The sequence below is a fragment of the Macrobrachium rosenbergii genome, chromosome 45 (genome assembly GCF_040412425.1).
Source record: "Macrobrachium rosenbergii isolate ZJJX-2024 chromosome 45, ASM4041242v1, whole genome shotgun sequence".
Lineage (NCBI taxonomy): Eukaryota > Metazoa > Arthropoda > Malacostraca > Decapoda > Palaemonidae > Macrobrachium > Macrobrachium rosenbergii.
In genome coordinates, this window is record NC_089785.1 from 32,486,098 (window position 1) to 32,510,665 (window position 24,568).

The window sequence follows — 24,568 nt, forward strand, 5'->3', positions numbered from 1 at the left end:
AATCACATTTGAGAGGCATGCATTAAAAAACAAGTTGAATATTCAATCTACAACACATAACAGTGTGTCAACATAAACAGGACAAACTAGAATTAAGTAAAAGATCCAGCACGTCATGGTAGCTTCAAACTTCTCATAAGGTAATGACATACACATGATAAACAGCAAACTATTTACAATCCAAGCTTAAACCCTGGTGACAGAACTTGTGCAAGAATAAAATGTAAGTACTTTCCATCAAACCAAAGTATATTTACCTGATTCTCTGTCTTTATCCTATTGTGGCATATCTCCTGAATTTCCCATATAGAGGTCATCCATACATTACGTTTCATTGTTTTGGCCCTTGAACCTCGTGAGATGAACAACAGTTTCCGTACTTTCAGCGTCAACTAAAACAAAACAACTTCTTCCTTCAACCAAATATTTGCCTGCAATCTTTCAAATATTGAAACTAGATCACAGGTAATGTAGTCATTCACCTAATACAGCGTATGAAACATGTACACATCAGGAACAAAACTTTTTTGAGTACTATACGCAAATCTCAGCCTTTGCATTCTCACGTATCATGAGACATAACTTCCTGTTTTCCAAGCTCAATTTAGACAGCCACAGCCTTTGTTATCTCTTCACCTTACAAAAATCTTTCACTTTCCTAATTATTATTATATTCAACTGTTTAACCGAGCCTGCGAGTTAACTCTTCATGAACACATCAGATCCTATTTAATGTACTACAACTCCTTAAAATTTTATTAGCTGGGTAAAATAAAAATATTGAAATTGAAGTTTCTGACACAATTTCCTTTGAGCACTTATTTCCAAAACTTTGTATAGTACTTATCGTTGGTGGAAAACTGGACAGTTACCCAGAATATATTCAGAAACGTTGGTCTGTATTCAATGATTTGGTCATGTGGATATTTCATCAAATACCCATGGGTCAAAAGGAGTGACGGATTCAAAGACGGCAAAATGTTACTTCAGTTCGATGCTCATTTAGGAACGAAGAACATAACATACCAGTATTGGATTTAATTTGTTTTAATGTTATCAGATTTATCATCATGTAAAGCTTTCCCTTTACGAAAGATGACAGAAAGAATCAGACGTACAGGTTTACTGTGTAGGGACCTGGGGACCTAATGTATCTCATCGTTTATACTGGCTTCATAAAAATTGGGAATGAAAACTTAACTTGTGAGAGAAAAGAAAATTTAAGATGATAATCCTGGAGAGCTTCTCTAGCACTTCTAATCACTGAAAATGACAAATTTCTTACTAAGGTTTTGATCTCTTTGCTTGCTGCCAAGTTTCCCTGACTCAAAACTAATCATTTGCAAGTTGAGCCCCACTCTTATTTCATTATCCATTCTTTTTCCTTTCTTCAGTCATGGTTTACATAATGGTTCTTTGTTTCCTGTCCCTCTGGGACTAAAATTAAATTAATTTCATGGTCTTCCATCACTATATTACAAGCAGTGTAAATTAAAATATAAGCTATTAAAAATACCAATACTGCATACTGTATATCAACCTATTGAACCGACCTTCACAAGCACAAAAATCTTTATGAACAACCACAATGCAAAAGGAATACAAATACTCCGTCTGCTCTTCTTTTCAGTTCTTAGACTTGGAGTACATAGAGGGTTTTAAAACCACAGAAGTAATTCTCTCCAAAGTATGGGCTAAGCATAAAAGACCCAAAAAATCTCAATATGGCAAGCACACCAGCTTATCATAAACAAAATACAACATTGTTTTTAAAAGAATACCTACTACATCAGAATTTGCAAAACTGTGCAAGGCTGTTTGTGTGCTGTAACAGGAATAAAAAAAACTTTCTTACGAGGTTCTTGCACTGGTGCCTTACTTTTACCACTACTACAAATCTTGGTGTCAACAGAAGCCAGAAATAAAGATAAGCATTGCGTCTCCAAACAGTGAAAACCTTCCTAAGGACCCCACAGCATTATAACGCCTAGTGAAGATATGAGTCTATCTCTGCTTTCACAGGCCTGAAGTGCAAACTGGAGTAGAGTAAATTACAGAAGGTGGACATCTATTCAGAAGAGACCCAAGGTTATGGCCAAAAATAAATGGAAGCAGCACTGCAGCTCTGATCCAAAGGGATCCTACATATAACCTTAAGTATTGTCTAAAAGATACTACTTAAGGCACACAGCAGGTGATGCAGTATTCTTCTAACCTGGGATTATATAACAATAACATAGCCAATACTGTTATAGTTGGCACATTTAACATCCAAATTCCTGTAAGGTTAAACTGTCCTCCACAAACTGTTTTTACATCAATGCAATGCCTACCAATTATAAAATATGCTTTGATTTGTGAAAAATATGTACAGGTGCCAAAAGCAAAGCATTCAAAAAAATCTTCCCCAGCTCACAAGCATACTCAACTCCACAATCCTTGTTAATAAACTACAGTACTAATATTCTCATGTGCCAATCTCTATCTACAGACAGAGGGAAGGTACAGAGACACACGAGTTTATAATTAATGTTTCTATAAAACTAGTTTTATTATGAAAACTTAGCTTGTTATTACAAACCCATTCATCACAAAACAACCTAAATCACCACCTACAAGGGAGGAAAAAGCAGATAACGTCTAGGAAGGTATATATTAACTGCCAGAAATCCAGTCCCAGGAAAAAACAATGGGGAGTTTGCAAGAACCAGTCCAAAACAGGAGTTTGCATAAGTAATAAAGCCTGCCTGAAAGAACCCATACACTGCTCACCAATCCCAAGAGGTGTAACAGCAGGTACTCCAGGAAATGCATGTCTCCACTGTGTAAGTGAGGAATGAATCGTGAAAATGCATGGCCCACCAGAAAAAGGCAATTTGTTTTGACCATGACAAATGTCTGCCCTACATATGACACAGAACTACAAAATTGTACTTTTTAAGAGTAGCATGGTCCTACTTCCACGTTACAGAATAACCCTGAATAAATATCCGTCGCAGTCAATGTGATACAGAATTTTTAGATATGAAGAGGATTCTGACAATTTGTATGCACAAGCAAATGAGAGGAGAAAGATGAAATGACTGTGTATGCTAAGGGTCCTCACCTGGAACATAGGACTGTCCTCTCAAGTTGTAGAAATCAGAACAGGAATAAGCAAATGGCCCAAAAGCAGACTCATCCCTACTAAAAGACTGAGCCTTGGCTGCAAACTTAAGAAATGAGAGATCACCTGAAGACCTTCAACTGAAGGGGAAAACTTCCCCTGAATGTGCATGGCACTTACTGACACACTTAGAGGCGGCCATGATGATCAAAATCAGTCTGAAGGGTCCAATCTGAAACGTGCATTGGACCGAGGCTTGCAAAGGTGGTAGAAATGTTGCTAAGTCCTTGAACAAACAGCAGTATGTCTAAACATTATTGGGGTGCACATATACACGAATACTGGCTATGTATCTACAAGGATACAGAAGTTGGTTAAGCATAAACCAAGGAAACATTTTCTTTGAATTGCAAAACTCTGTTTATCTAAATGTTTCCCATAAAGCTAAAGGCTATTTTATGAATAACAGGTACGTTATATCAAATGATAATTTAACATATGAAGTTCAAGATTTTCTAAAGATGTTGAGGAATCTGGAGACATGATACTTGTTTCTTACTAGCTGGCAGAGACCATACAAGAATTGTAGTAGTAGTGATCTTAATGGTAATTATCTATGTAAGAAATAAAAACGGCTACACCTCCAATACTTGGTGTCAATGTCATTACCTTCATTTGTGTAATCCGAAAACTGTTTAAACATTTCCTATGTAGCTATACAAAACAACACAGTCGAAGCTGATTCAGAGAGGACAACTATTCAAGTAACATGAAAACAATAATGAAACCATGCTCTTCTGCCAGCTGTAACAAGAAACTTATGACAATGCGCATTCTGCTGAGCTAACCATTACCAACCTCTAATGCAATTTTAGCAAGCTACAAGCCTACCATAAACAAAGTGCTGTTCATTTACAACAAAGAACACTGCAGTGGCAAAGAAGAGAATGATGTATTAGTAACATTAAAAAACTTTATGTGCAGAAATGGTGCACGATGATCGAAAAAAAAAAAAATGTGATTATAAGAGTTTACCATGAGATGAGTGCTAACGCATTGGTGGGATGGATATAGGATCAAGGAGAGGGGGAGGCGATCACGAGGTGATGGAGAGATGGTCCCCTGAAGGGGCGAACCACAGGCACAGTGGGTTAAGGATGGGTCGGTAGATTATAACAAGGGCCAAATGGAGCAGCCGCTCTGTTTACTATTGATATATCCCACTTATGAAGAATATAGTGACAGTAAGTTATCCATCAACTGAACAATAACTAATAAAAATCCATTTATTGAAGATGCAAAAGATAAAATAGCCATCCATTATAGATGCAAAATAAAACACCAGTAAAGACTGTTGAAAAGATTATAAATTTCAATGTATTCTTGAACTTCAAAGCCCTACTTTCATATCTGCAAGTGGGTTGTCAATATTTAACCATGCAAATTTTAGATATTCGAGATATAACGTCATACTTAAAAATTACTCTCAATGAAAAGCAACACAAAAATTTAGTCATGACACTCTTTGGAATAAATAAATTGCAGTTTGATGAGAACACACACAAAACAGACTCAAAATCAAAAAGCATTATACGCCTATTTCATTTCACAAACCTACTTTCCTAACTTTCAAACATTCTAAGGACTCCTTGTGTTTTACTATTTACCATCTAGCCAGACAGACCTCCTGCTATGAATGCATTAAACAGTGTCAAGGTAGTGTTACATCGAAACTTACATACTTCATGTACCTAAAACTTGTGTGTTTTATCCTTTGTATTTTGAATACAGTATACATGCTGAGTGAAATCCAAGACTTGCATGGAATATGAAATCTGAACATCTTTCACTGCTTTTAATTATGGTTATCAGTCCAGAATTGTTAGGCATATAATACTATGCTCAAAGTGCATCCAGAAGGTGAGAATGTTCAAACATTAAGAACGTCGAACACTGAGAACATATCGGAAGACATTATTTATGCATCAAAGACAGTACAAATCTCTGAGCATTTATCATCATCCAGTAGTTTAACCAGATCACATTTTGTAAGAAAACTATATTAACAAAATGACCATTTTGATTCTAAACTAATTCCAAAGATGTGAAGGCATTCAATACAATAATTGCTCTTAAAAATTGATCTGTGGCTACAGGGGAATGCATGACTAAAATGGACAATGACTTGTATTTAAAATCATGACACTTGGTACATTGCCAGTTAAAAAGCAACATCAACTGTCAGAAATTGCAAGGGTTCGATCCCAACATATAAGTATGGTTCGTTTGCGAAAGTGAAAATGAAGGTCTAAAAGTGGCTCAAACTTTTCTCATATAACTGCCACATTTCTTCCTCACAAATTTTACATAAAAATCAGAGGTATGATTGGCAGACGCCTGTGAAGTCACGCAAGCTTTCTGAACAAACATCATGGTTAGTGGTCTGGTGAAACTAACAGCCATGGAAACAGCACATAAACAACAAAAATAATTGCAGTAAATACGCCGGTCAAATCAAGGTCCACACTTGACGACACTCATACTTACGTACTACAAATGGTGCTGCACAAGTTGATAAAACTCAATTTAAAAATCTTTTGGTAATGTCTATCCAATTCTAAACAAGAAGGGGACTAAAATTTGATTAGATTAAGTATGAATGAAACTAAGCTTATTTAAAACTAATAAATGCAAGAGAATACAAGTTCTATTTCAGCATGCCACAGCCTGATGAAAGTATGATCGTTTTTACAGACACTAATATAAAAAAATAGCTAAGAGGTAACATCACACTGTCTCTAATCCTCAACATAAATAAGACTCTCAAGTATTGGTGAGTAAACAAATAAAAATGAATTCTATTTCATAACTACACTATAAAAGCTTTATTTCACTCATGTCTTAATGCCTGCCAAGACCAGTTAAGATAGTGTTGATTACCCTGCTAAAATAAGCAAATGGGTGATAAATAACTGTTCAGATACTGTATCTCCCTACCAAGGACTTTCTCCAATTTCCCCTGAAAAACTAGTACTTTGCATCTCCTAATGTGAAACAGTGGTGAGCGTCAATTGAAGATCGCAGACCCAAAGTTGCAAGGAAGCCAAGCAAACCAATCTTCCGACGAACTCTTAATTCAGAGTCAAGAGTCACCAGCTCATGAGGAAGGGGGAACAAGCGCCAGAGAAGTGGTAGGAAAAGAAAGCAGCAAACTGACTTCTCCAGAAACTTCTACTTCCATCTGAAACTGCCTGAGCTTCCCAACACAGACGGAGAAGCAGTCAGCACCATAAATAAATGTGCAAAGAACATTAAACTAAAAATAAAAGAAAACTGGAGATCTGCATATACTATTATTGAATACTGGAGAAGTCATAAAAATCTCAATGGCTAACAATGGCTAAGAATGGGAGTCAGGAAACAAAATGAGTTAAAAAGGAGCCTTCAAACGCCAGGAGAGAAATAGGATGCCCTACAGGGACTCACTGGCAACAAACAATGGCACTAAGAGGGGGCTCTTCTAGATACTCGATGTGTAGAAGAGAGTAGGTGCCACAAAAGAAATAAAATTTCTAAGTACACACAAAAGTGAAAAATGTTGAAGCTCATGAATATTTTTAAACTGTGGTAGTAAGACAGCAACACACACCATTCAAACACAGACAGGAAAAAACTGAAAAGCAAGGTGCGTAACCAAGGCTGGAAGTGACAGTGCCATCGATGAGACTATTTTTAACAAAGATGTTTGCCCAAACAACTGGGTCACATTTCTAGATCATCATATGCTGGCTCAAAATATTTGTTTTCAAGGTTGGGGTAAAAATTAAGGCAAGGTCAAAGAAGCTGACAAAGGTAATGGATAAAAAGATAAAGAAGAACTACAGCTGGGGTCATAAGGCAAGAGACCACTTCTGGTTATGAAACGTCTGACAGAGTTAATCACTACTTCATGATTTTTGGGTGATCGGTACAAAGTTAACAATACCTACCAGGCATTAAGATACAAGTAAAATAAGAAGTTTGGCTACTGTATAACAGCTTTCCTCCTTTTGTAACTATAAAATACAGCTTCAAAATAATGTCTAATAACTACCATGTCTAAACAACAATTTATTCTGGTACATACTTAGCTCATCAGTCAATCACTTATCCTATGTGAGTTCTTCTGTATCAGAGCCCCAAACTATTTTTGACATTCAGCAGTCTGAATGTCAAAATATACAATTTCACATCAATCATATAATTCACTACAAAACAGCAACTGCTGCCTAAAACACTGAAACATTTGACTATACTGTACCATTCCCTCATACAAATATCTATATTGTGCCACTTAGCAATGATGGTACTAGCCATGACTGCATTCCAAGACCACTAATCTCTACCCTTAAACTGAACATTTCTTTGGTTATTGTTCTTAGGCACTGCTTAAAAGGCAACTGTTGCTTTCACAGCCAGACTCTCTGTAGTAATGGCAAACTGTGTCATATTTCAAACTCTAAAATACTCAAGAAATAAACTTTATTTCCCTATAATGTTCAGCTTCTTAAAATTTGAGATAACATACTAAACTGAAGAGGGAATTAATATTTATGGAATAAACTTTGTTCCCAATAACATTTAGTCATAAAATTTGAGATAACTTACTAAACTTAGAGAGAATCAAATTATGAAATTATTCAGTCACCTAAAACCAATATCTTTGAACAATTTAAGCGCTGTCCCCTATTGTTGAGGCCTTTTACTCAAAATAACTTTGCATATCAAAGCCTTTTACTCCATTAAAATAATTTGCAATTTTTCTATCATAGTAGTGCAACTTCAGCCATCTAACTGCTTGTTCACCTGCAAAAAAATCATGCACTAGCACTGATTGTTAGCAAACACATCAGATAATGAATCTACCACACAAACCAGCTATAAGACACCTTAATACATTTTTTGGTATCTCCCACACTTTATTCTAAAGTACAGTACCTTACATTAGAGTTCAGACTAAGTATCACTACTCTAAAATACTACTAATCACAGTTCCAAGTCCTTACATCAACTCTAAAAAAACTTATAGACACATTTTGTTGGTATCAGCCACACTATCTAGGGGTACTAACTTATCACAATTCAGACCAAAGTCCTTATATACTGTTATTCTGAATCATTCTACACAAAATAAACTGAGGTTTCAAATCAAAACACTAACATGCAATTCTGTGTCAACTTACACTTATCGTCAGTTGAAAACTATGACACCAAAAATAAATCTAAAACTATCTCTTATCAACCAATGTCTCTCAAAATTCAAGTAATTTTAGGAAAAGGATTATAATCTATTTTGGAGACTGGTTGATTAATTTGCTGTGGATCTGATTAAACTACTAGACTGGACATTAAAAAATCTCATTTTAAAAAGGTTGTGTTTTTCTTCATATAAACCCATCACTAATATAGAGCCATATTCATGATCCTCTCTGTGTCCTGGATACTGCAGGCTTTTGTCTAACACAACAGAGAAGAGCATAAGCAGTCCCGTACATGCACCATCTGGATCCATACATCCACAACAGATAACAACCTATACTAATCACTTTTTTGTGCAATCTGGAAAGCCAACTGTGAGGGCAGCAAGGGCAGGAGGAGGGCATTTATTATAGGTGTGATGGGTTTGTATTATTATTATTTTTTTTTGTTTCATCAAAAACCCATCACTCACTCAATTGCAATATAGGAGGGATGTATGAGCTGCTGAAAGCCACAGAATATTGGCTGCATCTGAAAGATCCACAAGAACTTTTTGGTAACCAGATTCCACAGGGGGTAGGATTCATGAAAAATTACAATAGGACACCTGCATTTGTGTCAGTGCTGATTTGACTTGGGATAATAAATTTTCCATCTATGTGAGGTGATGTTGAATGGATGTTAGAAGGTTACCTGGGAAAAGAAGTAGATTTCCTTCAATCCTCCATCAAAAGTAAAACGTACCCCGTTACTACTGGTCCAAGTGAATACAGTACCTACCATCCATTCAGTATTAAATCCCTCAAATAAGAAAATTGGCAAAAGTTGACCACTACCTCTAAGAACCTGCACTTGAAACACAAATGAATCACTCTTTGATTGAAAGCTAAATGTCACAAGACACAACAGACCCCGAGTATGTTGGTTAGATTTCACCCACACAGGTTTGCCCTCTGTCTCATTGCTGGAGGCTTGAAAGTAAACTTGCCTGAGCAAACAGGAGATGGCACTCCAAAATGATATTTTCATAATAAAATAAATTTTTGAACATACTTACCTGGTAGTTATATATATAGCTTAAGTCCCTGACGTCATGGCAGAATTTCAAAAACTCGCAGCAATCGCCGATCGGTAGTCAGGTGAACCACCTGTGCGCCCTCTACCCAGGTACCTGGAACCATTCCAACTATTCCTCAGATCTTCCATGCCCCTAGTCTCTAGAGGGGAGGAGGGTGGGAATTTAATTATATATAACTACCAGGTAAGTATGTTCAAAAATTTATTTTATTATGAAAATATCATTTTTAAACATCTAACTTACCTGGTAGTTATATATATAGCTGATTGACACCTTTGGTGGAGGGTCAGAGACAGCCAACATCGTTGGAATTTGCTTAAGGGTTAATAAACCAACTTAAGGTCCTTACCTGGATTAAGGAAGCTGACTTCGATGAACTCCCTCATTTTGTCTGCTTTCCTTAAGAGGTCCAGCGATCCACTCAGGGGGCTGAAGACCTCTAGGAGCTGCCAACCGGTGTACCAACCTCTATGTGACAGACAACCTATAATACCCTTGTTCTGGGCGCCACCAAGGAACAAAAATGGTCATTTGACTAAAATTGATGATTGTGGAAGACTGCGTTCAATCTTCACAGACAACCATAAAATTTCAACCATTCCAAGGTAAGAACCAAGGGTATTGTTTTATGGAATTGGATTAAGGAAGCTGAGTTCAATGAACTCCCCCTCATTATGTCTGCATTCCTTAAGAGGTCCAGCGATCCACTCAGGGGGCTGAAGACCTCTAGGAGCTGCCAACCGGTGTACCAACCTCTATGTGACAGACAACCTATAATACCCTTGTTCCGGGCACCACCAAGGAACAAAATGATCATCTGACTAAAATCAATGATTGTGGAAGACTGCGTTCAATCTTCACAAACAACCATCAAATTTCAACCATTCCAAGGCAAGAACAAAGGGTATTGTTTTATGGGATTGGATTAAGGAAGCTGACTTCAATGAACTCCTTCTCATTATGTCTGCATTCCTTAAGAGATCTAGCGATCCACCCAGGGGGCTGAAAATCTCTAGGGGCTATCAACTGGTGTATAACCTCTATGTAACTAGACCTCCTCTCAATACCCTTGTTCCGGGCTCTACCAAGGAACTTTCATCCCAATGATTGCGGAAGACTGCGTCCAGTCTTCACAAACAACCATAAAAAATTCTCAATTCCAAGGTAAGAAAAAGGGTATTGGTTTATGGGATTGTAGGGGTATTCCCCTCTCCCATTACTGAATTAGATGCTATAAACGGGTACAGCGTATAGCAATCTTCGCATAATGTCTGGACTTGTTTTAGATAGTGAGAGGCAAATACTAACTTACTTCTCGAGAAGGTCGTGTCCAAGATACTCTGCAGGGACCTGTTCTGTTTAAGAGCTACAGAGGTTGCTACTGCCCTGACCTCGTGCGTCTTTACTTTCAGAATCTTGTAGTCTATCACTCTACATTCCATATGTGCTTCTTTTATCAACTGTCTGATAAAATAAAACAGAGCATTCTTCGACATCTATACAGAGAGCTTTTTGACTGAGCACCAAAGCCCTTCTGAATTCCTTCTTAAGTCCTTTGTCCTATCCAGGTAGAGCCTTAGAGCCCTTACCGAATAGGACTCTCTCTCTCCTCCTCCCCTGTTATGTCCGTTAGGTTCGAATCTCGAACGTTCTGGGCCAGGGTTGTGATTTAGTATTCATTTTTTGCAAGGAAGCCTAGTTGCAGTGAGCAGATTGCCTTGCCTTGCATAAAATCTATATTCTTGCTGAGAGCATGTATCTCACTAACTCTTTTCGCTGCGGCCAAACTGACCAAGAAAAGAGTTTTCATGGTGAGGTCCTTTAAAGATGTCCTCTGCAAGGGATCGAACCTACTCCCCATGAGGAACCTCAGGACCACGTCTAGGTTCCATGCTAGTGAGTTCTCTATATACAAATTTGGGTTACAGAAATATTGGAAGAGGACACATGGTTGTCCTTGCACCATCCTCTAAATACCTCCCACTTGGATTGGTATACCTTAATGGTGGATAACTTCCTTGATTTGCGATAGCGCCAGCTGCCTCCTTCGAAAAACTTCTGGCTCTTGTGAGTTTTCCAATAGTCCGAAAGCAGTTACTAGTAGCACTTGTAGGTTTTGGTAATATCTTTCCAAGTGGGGTTGTTTGAGTAGATCTACTCTCTGAGGTAGGCTACTCGGGATGTCCACCATCCATTCCAGTACCTCTGTGAACCAATCTCTTGTCGTTTAGTAAGGGGCCACAAGGGTCATTCCGGTCCTCTCATGTGACACAAATTTTTTCAGTACCCTGTGTATTATCTTGAAATAGGGAAATGCATACACGTCCAAGTTGGACCAGTCCACCAGAACGCAGCGTCTATGTATATAGCCCCGGGATCTGGTACTGAGAGCAGTAAGTGTCCAACCTCTTCGTTTGCGCTGTGGCGAAGAGATCTATGCAAGGACATCCCCAAAGTCCTGATGTAGCGTTCATTCTGTTGAGAGGACTTTATTTCCTGCTCAGAATGTCCGCCCTCACATTTTTTCTCCCCTTGGATAAAGTGGGTTACTAGTTTTACATTCTCCTCCTTTACCCAAAGAAGAGATTCTCTTATTGTCTCGTATAGAGACCTGGAGTGAGTGCCCCCTTGTTTGCTGATGTAGGCCAACGCTGCCGTGTTGTCGGTGTTGACCTGCACCTCTCTGTTCCCCACTGTGTTCGAACTCCCTGAGAGCTAGAAGGATTGCAGTTAGTTCCTTCTAATTAATGTTTAACTTCTCCTGCTCTCTGGTCCAGGAGCTCGAGACTTTTTATTTCCCTCGTGTTGCTCCCCATACTGAGTCCGACGCGTCGGATAACAACACTAGGTCTGGGTTCCTCTAATATAGAGAAGGGACCTCCTGGAGCTTGACGGGGACGTTCCACCACTATAAATACGGTCTTATTGGTTCCGAAATGGGGATGCACTTGGTCTCCAGTTCTATTTCCTTGTCCCAGTTCCGATTTAGATGAAACTGTTTCTTTATAAAGTTCTGAAATTTTCTTGAGGCTTGTCCTGTCTTTGCAATAAACGGAAAAGCCCGAAAATCCTGACTCTGAATCTTCATCCTAAGGCATAGAACCTCTTGGGATGGGATCAGCTGAGATTTCTATCTGTTTATCAGTAGACCTAATTCTTTGTTAGACGCTGATGCCAGTGCATCTTGCGCCCTGAACTAACTCCACGTCTTGGCTTCCAATATCTTGAAGCCTGACGCCCTGACGCCCAATGCCTTGACGCTGACGCCTTGGGTTCATTGACGCTTGTCATCATGGTGTTTCACTCCTAGATGCTTGACGCCACTGCATCCAGCGTCTAGAGTTTCATTCACTACGTTCAGCGTCTTAAACTTCTGGACGTCTAGAAGCTTTAGTTGGACGTCTATTATCCTTCTTCTCTTTGCCTGGTTGTCACACTTGCACCCGGGAAGACAAAGTCTGCTGCATATTTTATAGTAAAGCTATATGCGGGGCTTCCTGCTGTTGGGGACAGGCTGGGGAAGCCTCAACTACGGCAATTATTTCCTCCTCATCGTCAATAATGGACCGTGGAGGGGTTCAGCAGACGAGTACCAATCCGAAGGAGGAAGAGGAGGATGTACGGAAGGCAGCACAGTGTCCGCCACGCTCTTGCAGCCCGGTATCCTGACTGAATAGAACTGTCTACGTTTGTTCTTAGAAGGAGAGCTACCCTTGGGGCTGGAAGGGAAGAGCTCCGGGTTGCTCCAGTGGCTACAATCTGTAGTCTATGAAGTCTTATCATGACGTCCCTCAATATTGGGTAACTTGCTCTTGAGAGGTCTCGGCTCCAGAGCCAGACGTCAGCCCTGTCTGTTTAGGCCGAAAGAGAGAGACCGAAACTAGAAAACCTTTCCCGTGGACGAACTTCAGAAAATTCTTGGAGTTCGGGTGCATGGGGATGTGAAAATACGCATCCTGGAGGTCCAGTGAGGCCATCCAGTCATGCTGTCTGACCGCTGCTAGAACCGATTTTGTCGTTTCCATAGCGACCTTTGTTTATTGCACAAAAAAGTTGAGTGCAATCCCGTCTAGCACCGGTCTCTAACCCCCCAAGCATTTGGGGATCAGGAATAACCGAATGTAGAATCCTGGGGAATTCGGATCCTGAACTCTCTGTCTGGTCTCCTTTTGCAACATCATAGACACTTGTTGCTGTAGAACCTTTTCCTTGGTTCTGTCGTTGCATTTGGCAGAAAGGTCGAATTATCTTGTTACTAGAGGGGGCCTACTCAGGCTGGACAGTCTGGCTCCTACCTCAGTCTGCAGGAGAAGAAAAGCAGGTCCTCCTTCTTCCCTGTGTAGAGCCTCTTCTTGTTGTCATTCATCTACGCGCCCTAGAGGAACCGCTATCGGAGGGCCGACCACGAAAGAGCTGAGATACCTGAAACACAGGAACCTCAGCCTTACTCTTTTTAGCGATGAAAGTCGTAGGTAGGACTTTTCTTGCTGTTTTAGATATTAAATCTTACATGGTTTTCTGGGCCAAAGATGAAAAGGCCTCTTTACCAAATCTTGAGAGAAGAGGTGAGAGGAAAAAAGGGGTATAAATCAGTTCTGATTTTTATTGGACGTGACCCCATTAACCAGGAAAGAGCAAAGATGGGCCCTTTTCTTCAGGATTCCAGCTGAGAAAGGTGTAGTTGATTCGTTGGAACTATCTCCGAGTCCTTTATCCATACACGACATCAGATATATGAGTTCTTCGGTGTCAGTCGTGTTGAATAATTCCATCTTCCTTCCTAAATCTCCAAATTCTTTTGAGGGGGTGGTCCAATTCTGATATAGACCAACAACTTCGTTTTCCCCATGGCCACTCGACGAGAAGAGTCACCAAGATTTGAGAAGGTTCCTGGGAAGGGGCAGGTATTTCTAGGCCGAACGATTCTCCAGTTTGATACTAAACGCTAGACCTTGAGCTAGTTTGGTTAGAGGAAAAAACAAAGGCCGTCTTTCATTTTTTCTCCTTCAAAAGTATCCATTCTTCGTAAATGCTGACCTCTTAGACGCCTTCACAAGAGTAAATTCTGAAGGCGGGGAACGAGGAGCAGTCAGGATAAATTTCTCTGGAAAAAATTTCCGAAAAATAGCTTCATAAGCCTTTTCAAGTCTGATAAAAGCTGATGGCCTTTTATATTGTCTTCGTCAGAAATCTCTACAATAGGATTCACAGGAGAATACGGGATATTATCGTTCTCTTCTTCCGATTTTCCGAAGACTGAAGTAGCGACGTCTTTCAAAATATCAACTTGACGCCTGGCATCCTGGCGTCCAGTCTCTTGACGCCTGGCGTGTTGGCGTCCATTTTCTTGAAGCTTAATGTCTTGCCGCCCAGTTTCATGACGCCTGACGTCCTGGCGCCTAACTTCTCGACACTTGACGCCCTGGCGTCCAGCTTCTCGCCTGACGCCCTGGCGCCCAGCTTCGACGCCGACGCCCTGGCGCCCAGCTTCTAGACGCCGACGCCCTGGCGCCCAGCTTCGACACTCGGCGCCCTGGCGCCCATACTTCTAACTTTCGCTGTCCCGTCAAACCTAGAGGTTACTTGAGAACTGGCGCCTGTGCGACATCGGTCAAAGCTTCCTCCGGTTGACGTACAGCAACCAATGGACGAAAAAAAAAAACTTTAACCTTGCCTTTCCTATGGCGAGGGTGAGCGTCCTGGGAAACGTCAACAGGTACGCTCGAGGGGACGACTGCTCGGTAGCTAAAGCCTCTTGCCTCCCTTCGTCTGTCGACTTTCCTTCTCACAGGGGTTGGTGAGCTTGGAAGAGGTCTAGGACTAGGAGCACAACAGGACCGAGCGGTCGCACTTGAACTAACAACATATTAACACTTGTATTTTTTAGATCTCTTATTATCGATCACATATTATCCCTGTCTTCTGAGAGGGATTTTACCTGTTGGGCCAGGGGCTGAATGGCAGCCAACAAATCATTAAGTATTGGGTCCTTACCTGTTTCAGTAGGGGGTTCAGAGACTACCACTACGGGAGAAGGATCAATAGGATAGTTAGCAAGGGGAAAAGAATTAACTATTCCCTGGTTATATCAAGAAGAGTGAGAAACAGTACTCTTGGCTCTTCTGAGCCGGTCTTTCATTCCCGTTCTTCAGACATACTAAGTGGGGATCCAAGGAGACTTTAGCAAGCCGCTTGCATCCCCACACACACATTTTCACACTCGATGAAGTCAGATATGTTATAAGAAAATCCAAAAGCGAACAAGCGAAAGCCAAGCCAAAGTGTACTTCACCAAAATAAGTTGCGAAAAAACACAGGCTACGAGCGAAATTCCATCGATGTTACCGACACAGCGGCAGGGAAGATCTGAGGAATAGTTGGAATGGTTCCAGGTACCTGGGTAGAGGGCGCACAGGTGGTTCACCTGACTACCGATTGGCGATTGCCGCGAGTTTTTTAAATTCTGCTGTGACGTCAGGGACTTAAGCTATATATATAACTACCAGGTAAGTTAGATGTTTAAAAATTTCTGTTTCTTGAAATGGTCTGTGGAAAGAACCAGTAGAAGAGTCAATTCTGGAATCTCTAATATTTTATGGTGATGGCCAACTGCTCTTACTGGGCTTACTGTAGAATTAAATTGTCTACGTCTCTGGTGATGTAGCAACAAAAGATATGTGACTGTGCTGTGGAAAAATCCTGGCTGACTGAAGTCTGCTTCTCCCACAAATTCTAACTGCAAACTGCAAAATTTATAAAAATCCTGCCCTTGGTATATGGCTCTTCCAAGGAGTCATTGCATTTCACTGGCCTATCTCACAAACACAAAGACATGAGACTGTCTGCAGAGTAAGAATCAGCATTTGGTAGTACAGTACTGATCTGCAATGCAGAAGAGCAAAGTGATGTGGGGTAGCCATCGGCTCACATGCTTTGCTGGAACCTTTGCCTACTGTTACAATTTTCACATACCCAAGGATATCAAATGTTGCATTGGTCAGACAGATCAAAACCTAGGATGGGCGGGCTGTCATGGACAGAGTTGATCTTGGGCTTTACCCGCAAAACTTCCTTCATTGGCCCTGTTGCATCTCCAAATAGATGTTGCAGACCCAGTCCAGCTTTTCACTAAAACAATCATACTATATGAAGGATCTTCATACTGGAGGGCCCTGGCCAGAACTATGACTCACCACTGCAAATAAAATGCCCACAGAAAACAGAAGCGGTAATTACAGGTACTTGAAAAATGTGAAGCTGACATCCAAGGGGAATGAATCTGACAAAGATTTACTGTGCTGGAAGGAGTGGAGTACAATGCAATTAATGATTACCTTAAGAATTATGAAAGGGAAAAGGATGACATGCAGATGAAATAAAGATGAAAAAAAATCAATAAAAAGGGAATATGAATTCAAGTAGTTCTGCAGTGGAAAAAAAGTCTGAAATTCTGTTCAAGATGTTCACAGCACTGAAGACACAGAAAACGTTCAGGACTACTACCGCTCCTCTCCTGTGTGTTAGACAACAGATGGCAGCTTCTGGGACAATTCCAAGACCACAAATATTGGTTTTATATGAACAATGAGTTTGTAGTAAAACAAATTTTAAAAACCCTTCACGATCAGTTGTTCCGCTACACGCAACACATTTCTGGCAGTCCAAACGATTATTCATTCTCTCTAAACTCGTCAAGACTGGGATTTACTAAAACTCAAGTACTACACCTTGAATCTCTATAGTACTTAAAAGTTCATGGTAACCATCATATGCCTTTAAAAGCAGTAAAAGCTTCAACTCAGACGTCACCACAAGATATAGTGTCCATTACTTGTTCAGCAATCTCTTAGCAATGAGTTGCATTCACACGCCACCAACAGTGCACTCCCATTAATAACTGGACACTGTTTATGATCTAATCTGACAATATCTATTCACCTTAAGGACAACACACTAACCAGTAAGCCTAAGCTATTAGCATACTTAACTTCATTACAAAAAAATCTTGAGATATTTTTATATTTACATAAATAATGACCAAACCTAAAGAAGACGTGACCTCTCTCTACATTGAGTCTGAACACATATATGAAAATTACCTTCCCTCTTATCAGTGGATTTTTTCCTCGGTGACTTTTTGGGAGATGTTTTAGGACTGGGATCTGACTTTTTACGTCGGGAGTCTGGCGTACCCATCGTGGTAGTTATGGTGCTCTGACTATCAGAGTCGGGGAACATAAATACAGGGGCATTACCAGAATCAACACTAGGAGAGGTTGAGGCACTAATGCTCTCATCTCTACGACTATTGTCTTTAGAATCAGAATCAACTGTAATACTAGGCGGTGGTTGAGTGGAGCCACTCCTGCTCTCGCGCCTGGCTTCCTCGTCCTTAATACTATCGTCTAAGGCAGCATGTGGGAATAAATAACAAGCACTCAATATTACTCCGTTACTACACAAAACATGACTCGGCATTAGCGCACTCAGTGCGAGTGTCTGCAGCTTGCCTCAAAAATCAAAGTCGTTTACTCTAGTTTACAAGCAGCAAATGGTTATATCATTCACAGGGGCTTAAATTACAAAGCAGCTCAAATAGATTAGCAAGAGCTTCTCTACTATGCAAGGGCACAGATTCTGAAACTTCATTTCAAAAGGCTGCTGTCGTTAAATAATGCACATCTGGATCCTTTCTGTTGCGTAATTAGCAATGACAGGTATCAAAAATCCTAATTATATCAGATTACAGCATTATTATGTACAGTACAGAAAAGGATGCAGCAAAGGTCTAAGTCCTTAATCAGTATTGCGACAGATTCCACGTCTCAATACTGGTCACACAATCCTTTAATGACATACATTGAAGCAGTCTACGCCTTAATTTAACATAGTACAGTATTTCTACATGTTCAAAATATACATATAATAAAAATCCAACTCTGGTAACACAAAATCTGTAAAATATACTTTAGATCTTCAATACGCAAATTACACTAAGATGTATGGTCATTACACATCTAAAACACATCAAATACTAAAGGTAGTACTTAAATCTACAGGTACAGGTATCGAATGTGTTTACCGTATATCAGAGGAAGAGCAACATTCTCCAAAACTTCTGTTTTGAATATGAATTTAGGATTATACTTGACTATAGACTATAAGACAGACAAACTAAAGTGACCCTTTTATACAAGTAAAAGTCCACAATGGATGAACAGTGAATATTGTGCAAATGCCTAATGCATAAGTTTGTTATTATATAATCTAACTAAACTAATGCATCACATTTACATTAGCAATGAAGGGCTAACCTAAAGAAATGAAAGTTGGAGCGGGATGCAATTAAAGTTTGACATCTGGATGGAAAGACCAAAGTAAGCAAACAGCCAAAAGGCAAAGTGTTGTACTGTACTGCTAAGTATACTTTTATTACTGCACTGCCTGTAGTGTGCCTTGCAGTGCAGGAGTATAGTAATTTACAAAGATGCAGTACACTGCACTGAATGAAGATACTCAATGCAGTATTGGTGAAATGTACTTTCTAAAACATAACTGTCCCCACAGAACGGTACCATTTCCAGTGAGCCTTGCATGAGGCATAGTAGATGTTACTAGTGGCCCTTTGCAGAATCCCTTCAGCACCTGTCTGCACTGCCTTCTGCCTTGTACTTTCATTTGTTTCCTTTAGTCTATCCCTACTTAGCTGTCCAGTTGTTTTAACTTTACCTATCTCCAATTTTCAATTCTCATTGTAGGAACAAATCCTTTGGGCATTGTGGATGTTTACTTTTGCAAAAATTCTAGTATGGAACAGTAAGTTCCTGCAATTCCCGACTTGTTTTCTTTATCATCCTAAACTTACCATTTGAAATACACGGATGAACTGGCAAGAGGTTTTAAACCCAAGCAGAGAGTACATTAAGCCCTGTCGAAGTGGACAACCATTCTATACCAGTATTAGGTTCCTGTTTAACTAGACAGTATCAGAGGGCTTCATTCATTTTACCATACAACTGTCGAATTTTCTTCTCAGTAGTTTTTATTTCTCCAGATTTTGAATATATACATTGAAAGGAGCAAAATGAACCTCAATTTTGTTTATACCTGCCAACATCAACACTGACAAACAGTCTACCAGCCAAAAATTATGCTAGAACCCCTTTGTCATGTGTCCCTCATTTATTCCACATATTCAAGAAATGACAATGACCATGTAACAGATTTAAAATAGGACTCGACTCCACGTTAAATTATCCAAGCTAGTTGAACCAGACACATTCCCATGTACATACTGAATACAATTCTCAAAGATACAGACCACACATTCAACTCAATCAAAGTTAACAAAAACACTGGGCACATCCACAATCAATGATGCTACCAGCTACTAAGCACTCCCATCTCTCAAAAATACTACATGCTATAATTTTAAGCCTTTAATTAATTAGGTTCAGCTATGTAGAACACAGCTAAATTCTGAATTAATGCTAATTACATGATCAGTACTGTAATAATTTTTTCCTAACATCACTTGATAAACTTACCAATTTACCAAACAATTACTACCCTCAATTATAACATCTTATAATGCCCAAACTTTTAAAACTGCCAGCAATGACCAACAAAAGTGCCTACTCAGGCTACAAATTCAACTCTGAACTGGCTTCCAGGTTCTGCTTCTAAACCTGAGGATAATTTACTTGTACATAAATGAGAGTTACAAAATCTACTGAGTGAACAACTCCCCAAAACTACTTTACGTAAGTTTCAAGTTTTATCCATTTCAGAGATGAAACAACTATGACTTATGTGTCTTCATTCTGTGCAATACAAAACTGAAGGAGTATGTATGCCTTTTTCCTCTTGAAGTACCTCATTTCTATTGATTACCACCATTCTTTACATTCTTAATGCCAACACAACTATCAACTCACATGTTCCTGAGTGTTTCTCAATGAATTGTGATAATGTGTCACTATGATAGGAGCCTCCATAGGGGTTAAAACCATTTAGGGTGCCTTTCTTTGTACACTATACACAGTAGTACTGAAGGTTCTTTGCAGTTTACCTTTGAGCCCCGCAATACAGTTTTACACTTTATTCTTTCCAACTACTTTACCCTGCTCTAATCTTCACCTCTCACTTTAGAACTAACTTGACACCAACCCTTTAGGAGTCTACTAATGTGATTCAGCTGGGGGATCTCACTAAATATATTTGAAATAATAATAATAAATGCTGAGAGTTTAAGAATATGAAGAATATGAATCTCCATACACAAAACCAAAATAAAAAGATAGCTCATCGATTACAAATCACAAAAAGAGAGAAAGGATAGTAATTTTAGTATAAAATTATTAGTGTTACTATTAAGTAGTTCATCAGACCACTCATATCATTTCTTGACACTGACACCTCATAGAGCTGGCCTGCAGGATGCTAAAGAAGTTGAACAGTGAGGGGAGAGGGAACCAAAGGGAAAAGATAAAAACATGAACACAAAGAGACACTGCAAAAGAACCTTTACGACTGTCTGCACTGCAGCAAGTAAGACAAACTTTTTATTATTATTATGGGGTAGTGTAATCACACCAGGTGGCAGACCACTACGGAGACCATTACATCCTTGCATAAAGCCTAAGTTGGTACCACTGGCCCATTATGTAATCAAAAATACCATGGACACATTAATCACAGCATACTGTACCTCTGTAAATAAAAACACCTGAATCCATTAACTATATCTAAATACTTAAAATTAAGAGAAAAGGAACTATTCACATACCACTTATTTTTCCAGCAGTGAAGTTGTTCAAGAAATATTTGGAATCTGTGTCGAAAGAGTAGTCCAGAATGGATAGCAACGTCTTGGTAAGGCGCAAAAGATCATTAAAACTGTAGAAGCCAAAGTAGATCAAATACCTCGCTAATTTCACAACCTGTTTAAAGAAAATGGATGTTAGTGCAAGAACAGAAGATGCACTTTCAGATCAAAGATCTGACATGGTAGTTTAGCGTCTAATTTTATGCTGATGTTACAAGTGAATCATAAGCACCACATGTACTCCACTATAAAACAATTATATACTTAGGAAAATACGTGCTTTTAGCCATGTGGCTTTAACAATAAACTTGAAACATAAAAATGGCTACTTTCCTCACGGAAAACAAAGTGCAACCTATCATTATCTACATATTTAATATATTTTGTCCACTGGACCTTAGAGAAAATTCTAATCCACAGCAGTTCACACTCTTCAGGCCAAATTTTACATCATTCAAAGCCAGTTGTAACTAGGCAATTGGGACCCCATGAAACGTCCTTGAATTTGAATACCATACCTCGAAAGTTAACTTATTCTGTTCGCAATCAGAGAAGCTCCACATCTTGTCAACCACGTTGCACAGGTATTCCTCAACAAATATGATAACGTCCTTGAAAGCTGTCTCTGCTGCCTCGCTGCTGTGAGTCACCTCTCTTTTGTCATAGCTGAAAAATGAGTAAAAAACATTTAAACAAATGTACCAGTGCTATGCTAATATGTTATTAAGAATAGTAAAATCTCTAACTTAACTAACTGGCCAAAAGGATTTGTTCTTATCTGACAAAGTTCTATATATAAGTAAAATAGCAAACTTTTAGATCTGTTTATAATAAACAATCATAGCAAAGTGATGGAGTATCCAAGAATGAAAAAAAATATGTAATGGCCATATTTAAAGCTTGAATCTAAGACAAATACATTTAAAATACTTACTCAGCAATAGACATATGTGACTGAATTTCTGACCATAACCTGGCATACTTGACTGGGGTGACAGCCTCTTGAGGCTCACAGTCAACGTGCATGTGTAACATCAGGCGGCAGAAGGAAGCTCGGAGGTCATAAGCCAGTGTGTCCTCTTCCATACACCTGTGAGTGATGTGATGTGAGTAAGGCTTTTAGGATATACTACACTTAAATTAATTAGATTTTCTACTCATTATTCGTTTACCAGATCTACAAGAAGCAGCACACTATAAACTGTTAATGCATTTTGGATTTGCCTTCAATGAAAAATGACTCAAATATTCACCTTCTTATACAATCTATATCTAGACTACGGTCTTCTGATCTTACCGTACATTGTATTTAAGAGCATTAATAAAGAAAATCTAATGCACAATACCCAAATGAAGGCCATAACCCTACAGGTTAGGTTTTATGTGATTCCAAAGCAGCAGCCCACAACTGGTTTCCAGTGTATTCTCGGCAATATTCCAAAGCAAAATGACTCAAATAATAAGAACACACAAGATCTAACCTAAGGCATCTCCTGACACCAAAAAACTAGATCAAAACATGACTACTCACTTGAGCATCAAATTGATTTTGAGTAAAGGTGAAAGTGGTTTTATTGCTAAATACTGGCGGTCAAGGCACATGTTGGAAAACAGATCGAGCTGGTGCTGGTAGTACTCCAGAATGAGGCGATCCTCCCCACACTCCGAGTCGGTTGGGAAGCTCTGCGCTCGAGTGGCCAGCTCTACGATTGACTTGGAACACTGAAAGAGGTCAGAGCAAGGATTTTTTTACAAAATATATCTCTACGTTCTTAGTTCTTTGGTTGAAAAGTTGAAGAAAGACAAAGTTAAAAGTTAGGCAGCCAGGTCAGAAGTGACCACATAAATAAGATGAGAAGTAAGGGGAAGAAAGCGATGCAGTTATGGGGTAAAGGGATACTGCAAGGAACCTATAAGACTACAGTAACACCTTAACTTCAAGTTCTCCTGTACTTATCTGTTACATCATTATTATCACTTTTTGCTATGCTACCATTTTAGATGTGAATGTGATACATTTTTAAATAAATCTCCTGAACTGAATGTTAAGTTTAAGTACAGGTTAGTTAAGGAACTGTAAGTGGAATTGCATAAGTTGTCTATAAAACACTCAAATGCAGGCTACGATAGGGTCTTTGTTATGTAACAGATTTTGTTACTTACCAGATAGCCAAACCCCTAAAGTTTCTGTCAGTTCAGGTGCTACTCTTAAATTTGACGATAAACTAATTTAAGTCTACATGAATCAAAAAACAATAATAATAATAATAAATTCTTCCATCATACTTGTTATATCCACAGGCTGAAAATGAGAGACTGAAACCTCTTACACAGAAATGGTTTGGACATGTGATCAGAAGCTTGGGAGCTGTTAGTCAGAAAAATAACAGGCAAGTAGCAATACAGAGTACAAGTAAATGACAAACAAAGGCCATAGATAAGATCCTATGGGAATTCTAGCACAAAGTTTATGTGACAGACAAGAATGAGAGAATTCACCATAAATCTAGTCCTAAAGGAAAGTTTGACATAAAAAAGCTGATGGTCAAGATGACGAAACACACACACACACACACTTTTAAGAGAAACAAACCTCTCCATTATTCCATGTGAGAACAACTTCCTCCCCTTGTTCAATGGCCAACATGGATCCAGACCCTTCAATGTCCACCTCGACTTCAATGTCTTCCTCGACCATTCTATCAAGTAATTAAAATATATTCAAATATGATTATATTAAATGATAAACACTAAACAAATAATTTTTAAAATGTTGCACACCTTATGCAGTTTATATCTAATCACTCAAACTGTTCTTGTACAAAGAAAATCCTCAGATATTTTCCATAATATAACCACAATATTACAAATCATATATATATATATATATATATATATATATATATATATATATATATATATATATATATATACTAAAGCTTTACTATATTCAGCTTCTGAAATGCAATATCTAAATTACAATACAAAAACATTTTTTCTGCTAAACAGTTCTCTAGCTCTTCCTGGAAACCAAACATATATCAGGCAATTATGTAAACAGTAAATTAGACACAGCCTCAGTCTTCACTCTAAGGAATCTCTCAGACATTACCCACAAAATTATCCAACTACTAATTACATATAGTACAATATAAACATACAATCTCAAAAACTCCAGTAGAACACACTGTAAGAAAACTATATTTCTCTGAGGCAGTTTTTACTAAGAACAAAACTGAAACCATGATTGAAAAATATGTCTCCACACAGAAAAACCACAAGACTCATTACTGTACTCTGCAATTCAAGACTACTTGCA

At 38.9% G+C, this 24,568-nt stretch overlaps 1 protein-coding gene across 33 annotated transcripts in view; it reads right to left on the minus strand.

Moving 5' to 3' along the window:
- Nucleotides 1-24,568, minus strand: part of Itpr (Inositol 1,4,5,-trisphosphate receptor) — a 226,011-nt gene that overhangs the window by 91,530 nt on the left and 109,913 nt on the right. For 19 of the 33 annotated variants that reach the window (XM_067088988.1, XM_067088982.1, XM_067088981.1 and 16 more), the window contains 6 exons: nt 23,843-23,948; nt 22,781-22,971; nt 22,184-22,339; nt 21,768-21,915; nt 21,211-21,364; nt 17,522-17,827 (listed from right to left, as the gene is read on the minus strand). In XM_067088988.1, the coding sequence (XP_066945089.1) occupies nt 17,522-17,827; nt 21,211-21,364; nt 21,768-21,915; nt 22,184-22,339; nt 22,781-22,971; nt 23,843-23,948 (1,061 nt within the window). The remainder of the gene's footprint in view (nt 1-17,521; nt 17,828-21,210; nt 21,365-21,767; nt 21,916-22,183; nt 22,340-22,780; nt 22,972-23,842; nt 23,949-24,568) is intronic. The other 14 variants (XM_067089008.1, XM_067089009.1, XM_067089006.1 and 11 more) reach the window with 1 other exon arrangement.